This window comes from Haliotis asinina, chromosome 7 (assembly GCF_037392515.1).
Source record: "Haliotis asinina isolate JCU_RB_2024 chromosome 7, JCU_Hal_asi_v2, whole genome shotgun sequence".
Lineage (NCBI taxonomy): Eukaryota > Metazoa > Mollusca > Gastropoda > Lepetellida > Haliotidae > Haliotis > Haliotis asinina.
Window position 1 is genome coordinate 9,241,172 of NC_090286.1, and position 20,704 is coordinate 9,261,875.

The following is a 20,704-nucleotide window of genomic DNA, read 5'->3' on the forward strand; positions in this document are numbered from 1 at the left end:
TTGGTGAATGTTTGTGAAAGGCCACACATCCTGGAGGAAAGGTGAAACTGTATTGGCGCCGCCAGTCATTGCAATCACGATGCTTTCTACTTTGGTGTTTGACGTCATGTGCCAGAACAGTGAAAGTATGATGCATAAAATCTGATTAAACATCAAAACCCTCGACATTAACATTTATGTTTTCGAATGAGAACTCCTATGTAATGTAATGAACAGGGAATATGTGTATGCAGTAGTTCAGTGGGTTCACATAACGTTGGTGTCACGTGCATTTAATTCAACATTCTCTTTACGTTATTTTCACGGAGATTGTGCACCAGTAGCTCTGTACATTCTCATTACATTGGCACTATACACATCTGTGTGTCTACACGTACACACCCATATCTCCTGTTTACACCTAAACAAACGTCTACACACACCCACACCTTGGTTACGCTTCGACACATCTCTACGTCTACAAGTACACACACATATTGTTACGGTTAAACATTTGCCGTCAGTAAGGTGTAAGAAATCACGTTAGAGCCAACAACATATAACACTGTCAAGTCTAAAGTGACCAATATTTTTGTATTAACAGAAAGCAAGATACAGAAATTCACAATAGAGGTTTCATGTACAATGCAAATGAGTCAAGTCAAAATAATGGATCACAAATATAATATCAACTCACAAAAGTCTTGGTTTGAGAGGGAGAAACAGTTATGCTTAATGTAACGGTGAGCGGTCAGGCAGCGGTTGTGTATGTCAAGCGTTGACGGAGGCAGGCGGGTTAATTTCCTGCAGTTAATCTGTGTGTGTCCGTCTCGTCAACACGGCAACCAACCTTGATATACACAGTCACCGCTTCCTGAATGTTCGAAAACATATGACCATCGCCATCAACGCCCATGTCTTCCGTTTACACCTATACACACTTCCCATGTGTACACCCACCCACATTGTTTACACTGTTTACCATTCGAGTAGGTAGCTGTGCAACGAAAGGTTTGATGATTGCAGATACTTGATTTCACACTACATAAAATAAGACGTTTGAAGATAATACGCACATGTATTATATATCAATATATATACATATATATACGCACATACATACATGCATGAATGCATGCATGCATGCATGCATCCATCCATCCATCCATGCACGCACGCACGCACGCACACATATACATACATAATACATGCCCGCCCTGCAAACCTACTGCTATTGCTATCATGACTAATACTTATCATCATCATCATCATCATCATCATCATCATCATCATCATCAAAGGTGAAAAATTCAGTATTGTGGGATTCCATGTGAAATTTCGGACGATATTTTTTCTGTATGAATTTGTATGAGATACCAGACGACATGCAGTCGGTCAGGTCACGTGGTGCAGTGTGTTTCTGTTCTACATTTTAGTCGACATCAAGGATAAACTGATGAACAGACTGAGAGGCTGTCTATGTCAAGCAGTAACTTACATTTGAGCCCTCTAGACATTTCGGTATTTGTGGGTCGTATGAAGGTGTACGTCTAAATTACGGCCACATCTGACGATCAAAGGTTGTCATAATCAACTGCAAAGACTGGGAGTAAGATAAAGACGCTACAAGGTCCGACATGCTTCCGGAAATCGAGCCGCTCTACGACATTGTTGTTATCAGTAGCCAGTTTTACGACATACTCTGAACAGACGCAGATCCTGTGAAAATATGCTATTAAAGATAATGGTGAATGGTTGTATAATAATAAACTACTAATTGAGATCAGCTTATAACCGATACCGAAGTGTGGTAAGAGCTGTGACAGCCAACGGATTTTGTGGACAATGGGACGATGTTTAGTAATCAATAGTGCGCAATACCATCATGAATCAGCATTCATTTATTCGCTCTTCTCGCAGCGCCTTGCCAAGTTGTCTTGTCAATCACAGACACGTTGAAAGATGGAAAGGTCTGTACTCAACCCATGGCGTTGTGATGGCGATGATGTTGATGTTGCTAGTGATGATCATTGTATGTGTGAAATTGATAGAGACGCTACAAAAACAGCTATCGTGAGACAAAATTCCAATTATTTGTTTCAAAAGAAAATGGTATTTACAAATGAATCAATATTTTATACTTTGAAAACAAAAATGTATTTCTACATGTTAAGGCGAAGTTTATTTCGTGAACTTAACTAAGACGTCACAAACTGTCCCTGTTTGGTGAGTTCGTAAAATGATTCACAATTCATCTCGCTCAGTGGTTGCAGCTGTTACGAGTTCTTTACGCTTATTCTGTGTATTCTTGTAACGAACAATGTGATCGATATAATATCAAGTCCGTACCACATCGGTAAACTTTTCTGGCGTCCGAGTCTCGTTTTCAGATTTCCACGATTTCTGTTCGTAAGAACACGCTGTACAACGGGTTTGCAAGAATTAGAAGGTGCGTAGTCTTGCAATATGCAAGTAATAATATATATCAAATTATACTGATTAATATTTAAATATCCAGTGATTGAGATGGTATCTAAATTCTGGAATGGTTATTGTACTAAGTTGCGCAATAGTACAGAACTCAGTTAGCAGGAAACGAGACTGTTGTGTAATCAATGTTTCGTGAAACTTCTTAGCACAAATAGGGCTGCGCAACACAAAGAAATTACCAGTTTTTTTATGCGAACTAGGGGAATAAAGGCTCTCATCGTAATTCCCCTCGGTAACTTGGTTGACACGTCATCGGTTCCAATTACGCAGATCGATGTTCATGCTGTTGACCACTGGATTGTCTTTTCTATACTCGATTTCTTACAGACCATCTTCATGGAGATTGAATATTGTGTAAAACTAAACTCACTCACTCTTATCGATGTCCATGATGCTGATCATTGGATTGTCTGGTCCAGACAAGATTATTTACAGACCAAAGTCATAATACTGCCATATTGCCGAGTGCGGTTTTAAACAACAAACTGACCAAAGAAAGTTCGTTAATACCTCCGTCCTAATTTAAACTTTCCTAGTAATAGGGTACTTTATTTAACTTGTGGCTAGAAGGAGTAATGGTTAGATAAAGATCATCTAATTAAATACAGTCTTCTTCTCTCAGTTTTCAGTCACATGCAAAACAAATACTCTGTCGTCTTGGCTTTCAGTTATGAAAGGAAAAAGAAGACAAAGCCTATGTGATCATGTTTTGGTATGTACATGGAAAAGTGGACAACTTTCTAAATGACATTGTGTAACCATAGCTTTCGGCCGTGGAAGCCGTGCCAATGAATACTTTTCAGAGGGGTATACAAAGCCCGCAATCTAGGCTACAAGTTGTCCGACTTTCATTTTGTGGAAGTCTCGGTGGCTGAACGAATTAGGCGGCTGACTTTGTGTGCTGGTGATTAGGTGCCTGACTCTGAGGGTGTGGGTTCGAATCCCCAATGGGATTCAGCTCAAAAAAGTACTGGAAAGAGTTCTGCCTCAGAAAAAGCACTACCACCAATTTCAGTCTATGTCAAACTTACTGCCATGCACACACCAAAAATATGTTATTCAGAAATCCATAAATTCTGCTCCGGAAAAGACAAATGTGCACGGACGGACGGGCGCACAGATGCACAGACGGAGTCCATTTTAATACCCGGCACAACGCGTTGTGGGGGATAATAGACACAGGCCTGCAATCAGATATGCAATTAGTTGTGAAGAGTTACCTCCCTTATCACCAAATTTCTAAAGCGTCCACAACTTTAACTGACTTTTCCCTTTGAGCTAGAGGCCACATACTCGCACTGTCAAAAATAACGAAAATACTTTTTAAAACAAAACACTCAAAGAAAGTTTTAAAAGCACTCATTCTCTCATTGGAAACAATTCTAGGGTCATCAACAATTTGTGTGAAATATAATATTTCTGTAAAAATAACGAAAATAATTTTTAAAACAAAACACAAGTTTTAAAAGCACGCATTCTCTCATTGGAAACAATTCGAACATTGTTTTTTAATTTGGAAAGATATATGTTCAACCATTGCCTTAAATGGTATCTTTTTACAGACATTGGTTGAAGTTGTAAAGATAAAGGAAAACCAAGTTCTATGGATAGTCAACGTCTTTATTTGCATTTGGAGCGACGCTTCGGTGTAGATACCAACACCACTGTCAAACAGGTGATGGCGTTGTTGGCATTTACATTGAAACGTCACATTCATTGACATAAAGAAGTTACCTATCTAATGAACTTGATTGATTTTCACAGCCTCTACAAAAGAGTCTCCACAGAACTTGGTGTTATCTCCATGTCATATCAAGCGCTATTCCTTTACTATTCACTATCGTCATGTATCGTCAAGCGCTTTTGTTGTCATTTGAACAAACAACCTACGTTCATGTCCATTCCCCTGTGCAGCCTGTTACCCCAAAAGATGTTCAAACCTCCATAAATAGTTGCGAAAAAATGCTAACATATGTACATCTCTAAAAGCTGAAATTTTGCAAGGTGTTCTTCATTGGCGTCCAACAGTAGTCACATCGCATTTCATCACGAATTCTTCATCAATGGCGTCTTGTCAGCAAACTTTCATCATGAATATTTCGTGGCATGAAGTCCTCTGTTTTCCAGCTAACTTGGACGTATAATGACACCACTTGTTTCTATGCGTGTAGAATATTCGGTATCCAAGATCATATAAATCCCGGAATATGTTCAGCGCCGTGAAATACTTAGCTTGTGGAGGATCCACTTTTTTAAGCGTTATATGAACCTCGAATACAAACTGAGTCACATTATGTAAAGCGTTGTTTCTTATCATTTCCGGAAACACCTGCCATTCCATTTCTTCAATATCCACCTTTAAAATATCGATTGTTGTCTGAAAGAAACAGAGGCATTATATATTGTAGCAATAATGTTCATAAAGTCCAATAATAAAGTCCAGAAAGAGTATACTGATTTCTCAGTACATACTGAACGAATATATTTCATATATTAGGTAATTAATGTAAAATAGATGCATATGATAAATATATATACAGCGGAAGCTGTCTAAACCGGCACTCATCGGGCCTGAAGAAACAATCCGGATTATTCAGAGTGCTCGATTAGAGAGCTGATGATAAATGTACAAGCCACTGATGGGACTGAGACTTTATGTTGGTGTTGACAACTTGCCGGATTGGACAGATGCAGATTTTGACAGCTTCCGCTGTAAATATAAGGTGTACGGAGAACTGACATATACCCCCGTATATAGGAACTTGATAACGGTGACCTTTCGCATAAACAGGAATACGTCCTGACACTCAATATCAAATCATTGTGAGTATGTTCTTACACCTCTTTTGGCAATATCCCTGCAATGTCACGACGGGGAACCCCAGAAAAGGGTTTCACACATAGTACCCACGTAGGGAACTGAACCCGATGTTCGTCTTGCCAAGCGAACGTTTGAACCACTCGACGAACACCCAATATTAAGTCATAAGCATAGCTTGTAAAGGAATAAGACGCAGCCACGGAAGAATATTTACCCGTTCGTGATGGAGCGACTGACGTATATCGGCGAGAGTCTTCATTGGCCAATTTTTGGGAGATTTACCGTTATATTCAGCCAGACCCAGAGAGTGGAACTCGACATGGTCCCCATGGTGATGGTCTGGTCGACCCATGCTATAACCAGTACAATGAAATAGTGTGTCATTCTTTTACATGAAGCCAGAGTTTGGTTTACCAATACATCAAATAAACGTACTAAACGTACTAAACTACGTACTATCCTGAAAAATATACATCCTAAACTAACACTGACCTTATATCGACAAATTCATGTACAAAGTTTATTTATACGACTCATTACACCTGAGTGAGAGAGTGAGTCTAGTTTTACGCCGCGCTCAGCAATATTCCAGCTATATGGCAGCACTCTGTAAATAGTTGAGTCTGGATCAAACAGTACAGTGATCAACAGCATGAGCATCGATATGTGCAAGTGGGAACATTTGTCAACCAAGTCAACGAGCCTGACCACCCGATCTCGTTAGTCGCCTCTTACAACAAGCTTAGTTTACTGAAGGCCAATATTCTAACCCATACCTTCTTCACACTTACATGGAGTGAAGAAGAATGAAATGTAACATATTTACAAGTTTTTGTCTTTTGGTCACATAGATTACCATTTGTTTGATGCAATTTCTAGCAGTGGCCTCTTCTCCTGACTCTGGAGATATTTTATGAATGTAGCAGATCTGCATGTATAGATACACGTGTACATACCTAGTGTCTGCATCAGTGTGTATTTGGGCTGGGACAAGTCAAAATGTTCTCCCCACGTATCCCACCCCGTATTCTTTTACCCTACCCGGATATCAGTTATGTTAATTCCTGTCATCAAATTTGTAAGAAATGGAAATTCATTCTTCAGTTCAGGTGCGAAAATGGGGTGCATCGTTTTGTGAGATATATTGCGTTTACATAAGTTTGAAAAGTGGTTAAAGTGGTTAAAGCGTCATGGTCACCTGCAAGATAAAATCAAGGTCACCCAAATCGACCCACAATGTAGGCCGTCGCCAAACTGGAAGACACTGGTTACAACAGTTCATTGCGTTAACAAGATATTGCGATAAGATCTAGAACCTACCGTCCGTACGCACGGACGGAGGGACGCTGCTGACTCCATAGTCGTGGTTGCGGCGGGGACAATAATAATCTTACCTCTTAATCTAAATATATAATGCACCATTTATCTCTAGAATAATCATCCCAACCTTTCAACTTGATCTTATAATCTAATCCTTATCTCAAGAAATATACACCCATCTCCTATCTCTAAAAATATACACCCTTCTCTTATCTCCAAAAATATACATCGTTTTCGTATCACCAAAAATATACACCCTTCTTTTTTCTTCAGTGGTATACACCCTTCCATTACAAAATGGAAAGATTTAACAGACAGTTTTATCCAGAGAGACACATTGTAACACCCAAAATCGATCGTCCTTCGTCAATCGATCTTTTAACTCAAAATCATAGCCACTCGCCAACACCCTCATATAAAGCACATATCCCATACTTGGATCGATCGTCTGCCAACGTTAGAAAGATACATCTTCTCATTGAATATAGACGTATACTGTCATTCAATTTCCTTTCCATCCACATAAAAAGTAAGTATCCATCTTTAGATAGATTAGATCGTTCATCAACATTAGAACATATATCGTTCCATTGAATACAGAAACATGTTGTCATTCAATTTACAAATATACAAGTATATTTTACCACTGCAACCATTTCGTTCAAGACATATGCATGCACCCTTATCAAGCCATGCATTTCAGACCCGTGAAGATCCGGATAGAGCAGTTCCTCAGCAACCCATGCTTTCCATAAAAGGGTTTGCTGGGATATTGCGCAGATCGATCCTCATGCTGATCACTGGATTGTCTGGTCCAGATTCAATTATATACAAACCGACGTCATATAGCTAAATTGCTGAGTGCGGTGTAAAACGAACCTCACTTACTTACTTTCATCCTAGAGAACATCAACAAATGGTTTATATTATGAATGTTCTGTGTACTTGCCTGGGATCAAACGAATGGATTTCACATTTATATTCTTTGGCCATTTCGTCATCAAAGCTGAAGTCATTGTTGATGCTGGAAAATCAAATGGTACAAAGTGTACTGATAAACCTGAGGGACAGTTTCTCCATGCGTACAGCATACCTTCGTAGTGTCAGCCCATTAAATTAGATGTAATCCAGTTTACGCAGTGTGTCCGCGTAACCTTAATAAAGGCAGTCATGACAGTTTTGAGTGAGTGAGTGAGTGGGTTTGGTTTTACTCCGCTTTTAGCAATATTCCAGCGATGTCACGGCGGAGGACACCAGAAAATGGGCCTCACACATTGTACCCATGTGGGGAATCGAACCCGGGTCTTCGGCGTGACGAGCAAACGCTTTAACCACTAGGCCACCCCACCGCCCCGACAGTTTTGAGGAACACGACATTTAACGTCCTTTTCATCAAAATTTACAAAGGCACATTCATAAAACCCTTGCCTTTATGTGTATCGCGTCTAAATGCCGTTCCGTGACTTTAACCTGCATACTTTGCAAGCTATAGTCTGTTCATGACAGTTAACAGTTTTATATCTCGCTGAGACAGTTTTCAAACTCTTTCACCAACTCCGGCATATCACAAGCTACCACACCAAATTTGATGGCATGGGGTGAGAAAACGCTATTTACTTTCTTAGTAGAAGAATATTATACCACAGACCTTATATGAACAGACCTTATGCGGACTACATGCACCATTACGATAACGACAATAGACAAAGTACACTAGCCTGTTGCAAAAAAATAGACAAAACAAGTAGACAAAAGAACAAAATGCATAACAAAAAAAAAGAAATTCCTGGCTGACTGCTCTCTGGGGGGCCACTGAAGATGAAATCTGGATCGTTCTGGAGGTGTGGCCAACGACAGTTAGAACGTGTCCTGTCAAACTCAGCGTGTTCTAGTTCTTTGATCTCGTTCTTACCCGAAAGAATAAACCAAACACGGTTTTTTTGGTTTGACGAGGGCGTCGTTACAGATCTCCCAGCCGCCATCTTGTTGATATCCCATTCTCCTCATGTCTCCACATGCCACCTGGATATTTTCCACGTAACTGCAAGGTCAAGATCACGTGTGACAAAAGTATCTCGCCACTGTTATGGTCAAGATGTTCATGACGTAGCCAGTATTTTGGAGGACACTTTCTTAGGTCAGTATCGGGATTTGAACCCGAACTCTCATAGTAAGCATCAACTTGCCATCACACTAAAAACGTGTCATTGAGTATTCGGGCTTCGAACCCAAACTCCCATAACACTTCTTACATTTAACACAAAGCATTGAACATTCATAAGGTCAAGGACATATGTAATGGGTTAAACATCAAGGGGTGTGCGTTGCCTGTATGATTTGGAATCCCTACACTTGCGAAAACAAGGTCAAGGTCATGGGTGCTTTAGGTTGCCGTCACACATCACCTGAAAATCGAAGTTCTCCATGTTGAAGGGGGGTTGGGGTGTGTGGAAGAATAGAACCCGGGTCTTTAGAGCGGACCATTAACCATTAGGCTACCCCACCGGCCAATGACATGGAATAGTTACATATGACGTGCGGGATACAACACCAGTAACGACGATATAGTAAACAATTACATTACGTAAAAAAGATAACTCTGTACAACGGAAATTTAAAGGAATAACTATGAATATTACGTGAAAGGGCTTTATTCTATGACTGAATATAAAAGCCACAAAACCATTAACAAAATATCTGCTGAAAGAAGAGTCGATCATAAAATTATGAGAGCATCATGAAGATGTGGAATCAATATCAAATACAATGCAAGGTGTTCGTGAACGGTAAGTGCTTCCCGCCCGTCAGGTGGCACATGTCATTAACACATGCAAAGGCTTGTCAACATTTCAGCAGAAAACAACAAAGAAACGTATGGTGAAACTCAAAATATGGAATTGCATTTCTGTCGTATGTCTTGTCACAGAAGCGTCAAATTTGAAAGTGTTGTGAAAATGTCCACCTTAAGCATTTTAAAAACCTCACTGAGATTTCACCGAAAACATACACTCACATAGTGACGTGGATCACTGGGGAATTGACGACGACCCAGGGAACACCAGAATGGATGATGTTTCTTGTGTTTGTGCTGCAGTACTCCTACTGAGCAAAACATTTAATTGTTAAAGTGGAAGAAAAAGCTTTTTTGAATATTAACATTTCCTTTTGAATATGTGTGGTTGTTCTTCCGAATAATGAAAATATTGAAAAATGGATTTTCAGTAGCTAAATAATCTTCATTGTGTCATAAATTTGGCACAAACCGTAACGGTTATGACATTCACTTACACACCCTTCTATAATTAGTTTCAGCTACGTGGTGTAAAAGTCGTAATTCGGTTTAACTCAGGGTTTTATTTCCATCCGGTTGTCGGGTAGTTCACATAGAGAGGCTATTGACACAGTGGTTGAGGTTTATGGCAACATCGATATCACCATGGCCACGTTATGCGAAATATGACGATTGTTGTGACGTGGACCACTTGGCTATTTATGACCTCGCCGTAGTTTGTGGACTTAAGATAACGTTAAACTTCATTGTCTTGCTATTTCCCGCGCACAAGTTGTTCCTCAAACAACGGCTGAGTGATTAGGAAGTTATAGCCATTTGTGGAGTGTTTAAATCCAAATATTATGTGAAAACAAATAAACGATTTTCGCACACACATTTACATTGCGATTATTAAGTGCATACCTGTCAATTCAATATGGAAATTGTCAGCCAGTTTGGAGATAACCTGATCCGCTCAGTCAGATTGTACAATGCCTGAAATTTTCTGCCAACTGTCCTTCAGCAGCACGCTCGAGGCTGACGTGAATCACAGTATTTGTAAAATAGTAGAACGGGATGTGCTTACCCTTTACTCGACACCCGGTGTCAGAATCTATTTTCACTGATTGTTCCATATATTTGTCACAGCAAAGGGAAATTGTTTGAGGGTAGAGAAGACTGGCTAAGGATTCTTTTGCACTGACGTTCAATGTTTAGAGTCATTTATTGGTTAGAAAAACATATACCGTCCCTTGTAACAAGATATAAACGTCACACTAACGCACTATGGCACGACACTTTAAACAATAAACAATAATCAGACAATACAGAACTGGCATCGTTAGTATCGATTTACAACCGGATATGAAGAAGACTGCGTCTAGCCTTAACAACCGATCCCGTCATTCGCCTCTTATACAAGGTTACTGAACGTCACATCGAAGCCGGATATTCAAGGTCCCTCTATCATAATCAATGGCTGCTGCTTCAGTGAAGTCATAAGTTAACTGACACCATGCATGGTAGCGACATTTTGATAGTAATAAATCATGTTTCATGAAATCCACGGGAAAAACACTATAGCGCACATACACTGTATTCGTCTACCGCTTCTGATGGCACTGCCACATGCAGGCGTACATTAGACTATGTTACCCACTAGGGACGAATGCAATTTATGATGTAATGATTATAAACTGACTATTCTTTAATTTACAGCATCTCTGTCCACCAGTGGATGGCCGAGTGGTTGCAGCCTTTGCTCATCATGCCAAAGACATGGATCCGATTCTCCAATACTACTAGAGAGCTATTAGAGTGCTACTAGAGTGCTACTAGAGTGCTACTAGAGTGCTAGAGGGTTGCGTGAAACAATACGCACTCGCCTTACTCACTCGCCATAAGCAGTTTTCGTTGTAATTGGAATGAAATGTATGGAGGCAGAATGCTCACTGGAAATGATAGTGACAGGCCTATGGAGCTCCCACAGGCAGCATCGTCCCAACATGTAGAATCAAAATGACGTATTTTTCTTGCTAGCAGATGCTTATATATATATTATTATATATATATATATATATATGAAGGGATATGTGTGTGTGTGTATATATATATATATACGCAAAAACATATATATATATATATATTTATATATATTTATATATATATATATATATATATATATATATATATATATATATATATATATATATATATATATATATATATATATATATATATATATATATATATGGGCATTAATATCAATATTAAAATGATATCCCTTCATTTGAAAACTTTCTTGCCAAAACAAATTTCGACCACACCTGAAATATAGACATAATTTAAATGCTTGACACCATAATCTGCCTGTTGGGAAAATGTTGGTTTTGCTTTTGCATACAGAGAGAATTCAGGACATGTAAACTGTGTATTACGCCTGCTTGAGCCAGTGAATTGAACTGCCTGTTTAACTGTTAATCTTTCAATAATCCAGATTCATTTTCTTCAATTAAACAAATATACATAGTTCGCTTGTGTCATGAAATACCAAAAGAACGAGAATACAAATCGTAAACGAAATCAAGAACATTGCAAAAATCATAAACAGACCCTTGAGTGCATACTTGTATTACACAACTATGTGCCAATGTGTTACTTTGTGTGTTAGAGTTTAAATGTTCATACAAATGTTCAAGCAGTATGTCTTAATGTCGAAAATACTTGCACAGTGTAACCGACAATGTGTTAAATGTAAATATGTACTATGCACATGAAACTTTTCTCCAAATGCCATCTGGTATGAACTGATCTTCAGTAACCCTAGTCTTCCGTAAGAGGGATTGGGTGTTCAGGCTGGCTGACTTGGTTGACCACATGTCTTTCAGTTCCCAGTTGGGCAGATCGATGCTACTGCTTTTGATCACTGAACTGGAATATTTGCAGACAGCCAACATGTAGCTAGAGTGCGGCGTAAACCTAACTTCACTCACTACAATTGAGCAAATGACCTTCTACTCCCCACGGGGATGTTCCACCATCAAATCAAGGAATTGGACTCATTCATAGCATCTTAAAAGTGAATGATCTCTTTGAGAAATAAATGAAACATGACTTCATATAAAAATAATTTCTCTTCCTCATCTGTGATGAAGATTAACCTTTCGTCTGACTTTCTTGCCTATGGTGAAGAGGGGTCATTTGACTGACCTAATTACCTTTGAAAATATTAGCAGTTTGACTGACACATTTACACGAGATGTCTGGTGTCCCCTGACGTAATGTTGCTAGTAGGTTGCGGCGTAAAAATGTACTCACACACATCAACATACCTGTGATAGTGCTGGGCCATTTGCCGGAGGTCAAGTTTACGTATCTCTGATTTAGTAGGTAGCACGTGACCTCGTTGACAATCTCCACTGACTGTACCCGGGTTAAACATGATCTCCGGCTGTAATAAATTACACTGGTTAATACACACTGGATACATGACTGTTTATGTCCAACGCCTTGCTTATCTCGTTCTCTGACAATTACATAGTTTCATGAAAGGTCACGATTTTATTCTTCAAGCCATGACTGTGACTTGGTTCCAACCTGCTGTGCAACTTAGTGCAATAACCAGTCCAGAATTTTTAGGCTAATTCTTTCTTTAAACTGGATACGTAAATATTAATCAGTATGATTTGATACGTCTAACACATGTATATTGCAACACTAAGCTCCTTCTAATCCTTGCAGCAAGTCGTACAACATGCTGTGTCGTACAGCGAGCTCTGACAAATGTAAACCTGGAAATCTCAAATCGAGGCTCTGCCGCTAGAATGGTTTGGCGATCTAGTACGGAACTGATATTACACCAATATCATATTGCGTTACAGAAATACTCTAAATAGGCGCACAAAGCACATAACTGGTGTAACCAGTGAGCCACATGCATTGTGAATCATTGTGAATCATTTTACGAACTCAAATAGGGACAGTCTAAGTTGAAGTGATGCTGCCTACACCTCTCCATAAAATATAGAATACGGTGTTATTAAAGTTTCGAAGTAAAATTCATTTGAAAATATCTTTTTATCATGAAACTAGGAAATTACATTCAGTGTAACCCGAGTTGTTTGTGGTGTCTATTTTCACTTCCATACGAGAAAGTATGGATAGGCTGATAAGTAGGTCACTGTCTGAATAGGTTAATGAGACAGTCACTCGTGTTTCGGTATGACCAGGCCGACAAAAGCGTTATCTTTTTTTTTGAGTTAGATATCGGTTTCATTGTGTCAAATTAATGCCATATTATATCATTATATACCCGTCCCAAACTGGGTTCAACGTGTGACAAGCGTAGTTGGACACTGTTGGAGATGCATTTCTTCAAGTGCATGACTGATGTCATATTAATAAAAGTTTGATTCTGATTTTCAATGAACTGATTGTCATGTGCGTCAGCAAAAAGGGTGTTCCCCGATTACACGCTAAATGCAATGCTAACAATGGCTATTCTTGTTCATCGTACATCGGTACATCGAGGTAGAATGGTGTGAAATCAGGATAGTATTGTCATGTAGGGAACAAGACCAGATTGTCGTCATGAAGTCTTTAATCCCTCGGTTATATTACTATACATGGTACGCTTAATTTAAGAAATAGGCAAATCCTCTATGAACTGAAAGTTCGATATGTTCATGTATATTTGTATGTTTGTTATTTCTGACTGAATTTTTTTCAAGTGTTTGAACAACAACAACAAAAAACCCACATTCAGTCAGATGGTCTTTAAAATGGCAACATTATAAGTATGTGGTAGCATGATATCAGGAATTATGAAAATCCTACATGTATTTCGTTTCATTACAAACATTCAAACATGACAAGCAAATGAAAATATTACAAGCTTATTATGACACAATTACATATATGAAAATTACAAAAGTGAAAACATTACAAGTGTAAGGTAAGACTAAATACATGATAAGAAAACTTGAAAATATTACAAGAAAAGGTAATATTACATACATGATAACCGGGAAATGATAAAATATTACAAGCATAAGGTAATATCACATACAAGATAACCGGGAAATGATAAAATATTACAAGAAAAGGTAATATTACATACATGATAACCGGGAAATGATAAAATATTACAAGAAAAGGTAATATTACATACATGATAACCGGGAAATGATAAAATGTTACAAGCATAAGGTAATATCACATACAAGATTGGAAGAAAAGTTAAAATATTACAAATACACGTAAATGGCAACATTAAATGCAAGACAACGGGGATATTAAAACATTATGAGGATGTTGTTATATTTCAAACACAAAAACACGAATGATGAAAATATTACAAGTTTGTGGAAATGCATGAAAACAAGAAACCTAAGAATATTTGGTCTATTTTTCTCTCTTATACGTATATTTTGTCACAAATCTCGAAAACAATGAGGGATTTGCATTGTCATATGTACAGTGATGTATTAAATCATTTAAGAAACCACAAACTAGGAAAAAAAGGTCTGCTCGTCGGCCATTTGAACATGTGTGATCTTTGTGTTCTTATGGAAGAACATTCCGTATTGGTTCAAAAAAGTTTCATTTGTACCCTCTCCTCTTGGTGACAGTGAATTAGTGAGTGAGTTTGGTTTCACGCCGTTTTTGTAATATTCCAGTAAATATCACGGCGAAGGACACCAGCAATGGGCTTCACACATTTTATCCATGTGGTAATTTGAACTCGAGTCTTTGGCGTGACGTGCGAACGCTTTAACCACTAGGCTACCCCACCGCCTTCTTGATAAGAGAATGGATGAAATTTCACGTCGTTCTCGTGGTACTGATGTTAGGAATCGAACCGTGGTCTTCGCCATGACAAGCAAACGCTTTAACCACCTGGCCACCTCACCTTCCTTCATTGGGAAGATCACATAAATGACGATCTCATTATATCGTATTGCAGATACGTAGATCTATGCTCATTCTGTTTGATCACTGGCTTGTCTGGTCCTGCCTTGATTATTTCCAGACCACCGTCAGAATATCGCTTGGTTTAGAGTTAAGCAACAAATAACGAGCAGCAAACAAACAAACAAAAAGAGTATATACGAAGACCTACTACTTGCCAGTGCCACTCTACAGTACGCTTACAGTTGTTTATGGGTTGATATTAAAGGCGCTATAACGACTGAAGGTTTAAAAGTGACCATCACTTACAATATAAGAATCCGTTTTACGCAAAATAATAATTTTCAATAAAAGTCATCAATTTTAGTCTTTTGGTGAAATGCCTTTCATGAAATTAACCGAATTCTTAATGAACTGGCGAAACAAACTGCTCTGTTAAATACCGCTGAAGGTGAGACAATGTCAGTTGATTTTATGTTGGTACAGGATCAACATCATGCAAGCAAAGAAAAAAACCACTAATAATATGGATTCTGTCAACTTTGTCATGAGGCATTCGGGCTCCCTAATATGCGTAAACACGAGAAAAACCCACTACAATTTCTCACGAAACATGCGTACCTAAACACCTACCACGAACAAAGACACGCGGGTTATAATGATAACGGCTATTTAGCTCAAGGGTTCAACACATTATTACCCACAATAACCAAAGCTACTTGTTTGGTTCAATGTTTGGTGAACAAAGGTGAGCAAACTCACTAGCCTTTGATGTGACCACATGTGTCACGTGTGCGTAGTTGTGTTGAAGAACGAAAAGAGTCATATGGCTTATCGTGTGATATATTGGGGATCGTGAGCTTCCAACGTTCATGATCCGGGGTAGAATAGGCCTTCAACAACCCATGCTTGCCATAAAAGGTGACTGTAACTGTGGTAAGAGGTGACTGACGGGATCGGGAGGTCAGGCTTGCTGACTTCGTTGACACATGTCATCGGTTCCCAAATGCATGTATCGATGCTCACTCATGTCGTTGATCACTGGATTGTCTGGTCTCGACTCGATTATTTTGCATATAGCTTAAATATTGCTGAGTGCGACGTAACGCTAAACACAGTCACTCTCTGACTCACTCTCTCCAACGTTCATAACTTCAACTGATTTCTGATCTGGACTCTGTACACATCGACGGTATTACAGTCATATCGTGACTTAGAAAGCTTTCTGTGACTACGCATTATATCCCCGAATATATAATTCGCGGTCTACAAAGCGTTCGTAGCGCTACGGCATTACTAAGCCTAAGGTAAACAATAGAGTTACGACAGGTCGCAACGTTATGAACGCCTAGTGGATTCGGACCAACAGTAAACGTAAATTAAATGCAAACCGAGAACAATCAAGCGATATTTTTCCAGAGATATTGTTCAAATATGTTTCACTGTTTCTACATGGTATCTGGAAGTCCGGAGATGTATGTGTTTAATAAACAATGTTACGAGTCACGAATTATAAAAAGCGATTAAGTAAAGTGGTTGTAGTGGTTGCCCGACTTTGGATAAGTGTTTGCATAGATAAAATTGAAAAGTTATGGTTGGTGCTAGGCGTATTGTAACAAAGCTCTCATTCTCTGAGGGACCTGCGTAACGTGATTTATGTGAACTTGTCAACCTCCATGCCTTGTTCCGAGAGAGCCGACGTGTAATGAGCTTTTAGCAGTCATGTTCGTATCCGGATACATGGACAGAAAGCACCGACAACCGAGTGAGTGAGTTTAATTTTACGCCGTTTTATCAATATTCCAACAATATCACGGCGGCGGACACCAGAAATGGGCCTCTCACAGTATCCATGTGGTGAATCAAACCCGGGTCTTCAGCGAGGAAGACGCTTTAACCACAAGGCCACACCACCGTTCCGACGTGAACCGAATATTTCGCATAGTGGAAACACATATGATTCTTGTGACCTGATCATATACAAATTATTCAAAATGATAACTCTGATATCCAACATGATGAATAACCTTCTATGACTCGTATACATGTTTCCCCATATCAGCAAAATGCTCCAATTATTAAGTCTTGTAAGATTGTGAGAAACACCGAACATTGTGAATTCTGGAACGATTAAAGCAAATTTATTGAAACACGATACGATAAATAACACTCTGGATATCCACTTGAATTCTTTTTTAAGTCAATACTTTATTGCAGTTGGGCTTTGCAATCTATTTATGTTTAAATTATATTGCTGAGTTACGAGTAAAAGTAAACTTACTCACTCACTACGTTTAATTTTTTGGCGGCATATCAACACAGATACGTTGTAAATCCACGGTCATAAAGAGTTACGCCATGTCATCAGCGTACAGAGAAATGTCGACTCGTGAAGATCCGGAGTAGAATGGGTCTTCAGCAACCAATGCTTGCCATAACAGGCGACGATGTTCATCGTAATCGGTGACTAATGGGTTCGGGTTCGGGTCAGGTTCGCTGACACGGTTGACACACGTCATCGGTTCCCATTTTCGCAGATCGATGCTCATGCTGTTGATCACCGGATTGTCTGGTCCATACTCGATTATTTACAGACCGCCGCCATATATCTGGAATATTGCTGAGTATGGCGTAAATGTTCACTCACTCACTCTCTCACAGAGAAATGTCAATCAAGTTGGGATTCCCGCGTTGGATATCGGCTTCTGAGCATGACTGCTATGAAGATATAAGATATAACCATCTGTTGCATAGCATGATTACGGCCCGTTTGTCTCAATCTGACTCGAAAATTAACACATAACACTCAGTGAAACGATGATCAACAACAAAACATCATGCCAAGTCCATGATATTTTTTGCAGAATGTATGTCCTCAAAACAAACGAGTTGTTTGACAAGCTACCATTGAAGTGTAGACACAATTCACCATTTGTTACGAGGGACGGGTGCAAAGAGAGGAACAGCCAGGTGTACGAGGAGCAAGTGCCGACAAATATAGAGATTCATTTACCTGTGCTGTGCTGGTTCCATCCTTTCTTGAGTTAAACTCCTTGTTTTGCTGTAAAGCAACAAAACACGTACGTTACCATATCCACAATTAATATGCAATGACTATAGTATGGTTACCATGGATACCTGTGTGTAAATTACCTTGCTGTATATTTGTTTAGATGAACGACAGTTGCGGACTAATACGGATTCAGTTATTCCATAGCAACTTCAGTTTCTTGTAAAGACGAATTATCTGTAATAACGACATTGGGAAGACTAAATTACACCCTCTTGTAATATTCACGTGATAACAAACCCGAGGTTAACTTCATTACGGAGTTTAACATCATATACCCGACGCCATTAGGGGTTTTAACACCATGTACTAGACACCATTATAGGGTTTAGCATCATGTACTTGAGGTCATTAGCGGTTTTAGCATCATATATTTGACGCCATTGGGGGTTTTAACATCATATACTCGACGCCATTAGAGGCTTAAACATCATATACCCGACGCCATTAGGGATTTTAACATCATATACTCGACGCCATTAGAGGCTTTAACATCATATACTCGACGCCACTAGAGGCTTTAACATCATGTACTAGACACCATTAGAGGTTTTAACATCATGTACTTGAGGTCATTAGCGGTTTTAGCATCATATATTTGACACCATTAGAGAGTTTATCATCATCTACTAGACATCATTAGTAGTCTTAACATTATGTGCTAAACATCATGATAAATAGTAACAGCACATCGCAGCACATATGACGTCGTTAGAGGTTTAATCACAGTCAGCTAACATCAGTATAGGTTCAACACCATGTGCTTAACAGCATTATAAATTTTAACATCATGCAAATGTGACGTCGTTAGAGGTTTAATCACTGTCAACCTTACATAACCCTTAACACTACCACGATTGTACCATCTGGGTTGTTAGCACAATTAGCTTAACATCATGACAAAATTTCAACACCAACAAACTGACATCATTACTGTTTTCTGCACCATAAACGTGACATCAATTTACAAGATTTAGAACCTACACATTTACAGGATTCAGCATTCATAGATTTAAAATTCGTGTCTTGTCTGACACACGAACATATTCTTTCTCAGCTTATATGGAACCTGTAGAATGTATTTCAAGTCAAACTTCTTTTCCAGCCTGTTACTAAAACACTTCAAATACAGAGGCTGTTAACGTTGTCCAAGGCAGCATTGAAATCCCTACAATGTGATAGGTTTACAGCGTCTCAGGGTGTTCAGTAACATTTAACACAACAAACATACGATAAAATTCATGTAATATTTATTGACATTATAACTTGGGATGCCAAGAAGCAAGATAAGAAATTGTCAAACAAAGACATGAAAATTGTAGTCATTATTTGCGTGAAAGCCCATAATTTACTGTTCTATATAAATATGTTACAACAGTATCAAAACAAGGACTAATTTCGTCTCTGCGGAAATGACATTTTCGTTTGTTTGTTCTTAAAGGCCGCATTCCAGCTATATGACAGCGGTCTATAAATACACACCATAAAGACCAAGAAATATCGTAATGATCCCAAATCCACACACTGAATGATGAAAAAGATAGCTTAAAATTGATACTAAACGTGTAAATATTCAAAGTAGAAGTCGGATAGTAACCCGTCTGTATTATCTAACAAAAAAAACCTCGTTAGCAAAGATAATAGGCCGAACAGAGATAGCTGTCTTAGGAACGATACCACATCCCGACATGGTTGTGATTACAGAGGTGAGAACATTCACAAAATGATAACTTTGTTACAGGGATATAACACAAGTTAACGGCCGCGAAGCAAGTCAGTCTTTTCCTGAAGCCAAATAGGTTGCAAAGCTTTGTATTTAGGTAGTATCGAGGGACTGTCCAACATTGTTCATTAAAGCCAAGTGTACCTCCGGGCCTTTTTAATAATAAAAAAATAACTGTTTTTTTTCCAATATACCTTTGATAAAACGTGTATCGAAACGGTTATGAGACATGAAATAATTTGCATCAAATGTAGATGTCTCGGGTTACCTGTGACTCATTAACGTTTGTTTAGGGCTGGAAGGAATGCATACTTGCCTGGACTGGGAGCGTTGTGTTATTTCTCCGTAATCTTGTGACATACAAACATCCAACTATCACAAAAGTGATAAACAGAAAGATCACAGTTTTCGTAAGTCGCCACATTTCAGAAACTTGTCTATCCTGTGTACCAGTGACACTAGATTGTGCGCGACCTGTAAGGGCGTGCTTGTTTCTGTCCGTCAAGATTCTTCTCACCTGGCGAGTGGATAAGCAGGTCACATGATGTGCTTTGAACGTACGACTTGTTTTTGTTGTGTGCATGGTTTCGCTGGAATGTTTTGTTTGGTCGTGACGATAGT

At 38.8% G+C, this 20,704-nt stretch overlaps 1 protein-coding gene across 1 annotated transcript; it reads right to left on the minus strand.

Moving 5' to 3' along the window:
• Positions 1 to 554: 554 nt before the first annotated feature.
• On the minus strand, positions 555 to 20,573 carry LOC137290648 (probable methyltransferase-like protein 24). The gene is made up of 7 exons (XM_067821723.1): positions 20,400 to 20,573; positions 18,304 to 18,351; positions 12,713 to 12,831; positions 8,523 to 8,651; positions 7,560 to 7,634; positions 5,505 to 5,643; positions 555 to 4,846 (listed from the first exon to the last, which is right to left on the minus strand). Exons 1-7 carry the CDS (start codon positions 20,505 to 20,507, stop codon positions 4,544 to 4,546), a joined length of 921 nt encoding a protein of 306 aa, XP_067677824.1. The 5' UTR covers positions 20,508 to 20,573; the 3' UTR covers positions 555 to 4,543.
• Positions 20,574 to 20,704: the final 131 nt, after the last annotated feature.

Excerpts from the sequence above, each read along its gene's own strand:
- LOC137290648 (XM_067821723.1), bottom strand. The coding sequence starts at position 20,507 with ATGTGGCGACTTACGAAAACTGTGATCTTTCTGTTTATCACTTTTGTG. Across the intron at positions 12,832-18,303 it reads ATGGAACCAGCACAGCACAG|CCGGAGATCATGTTTAACCC; the intron begins GTAAATGAATCT and ends AATTTATTACAG. Across the intron at positions 4,847-5,504 it reads AGTCGCTCCATCACGAACGG|ACAACAATCGATATTTTAAA; the intron begins GTAAATATTCTT and ends TGTTTCTTTCAG.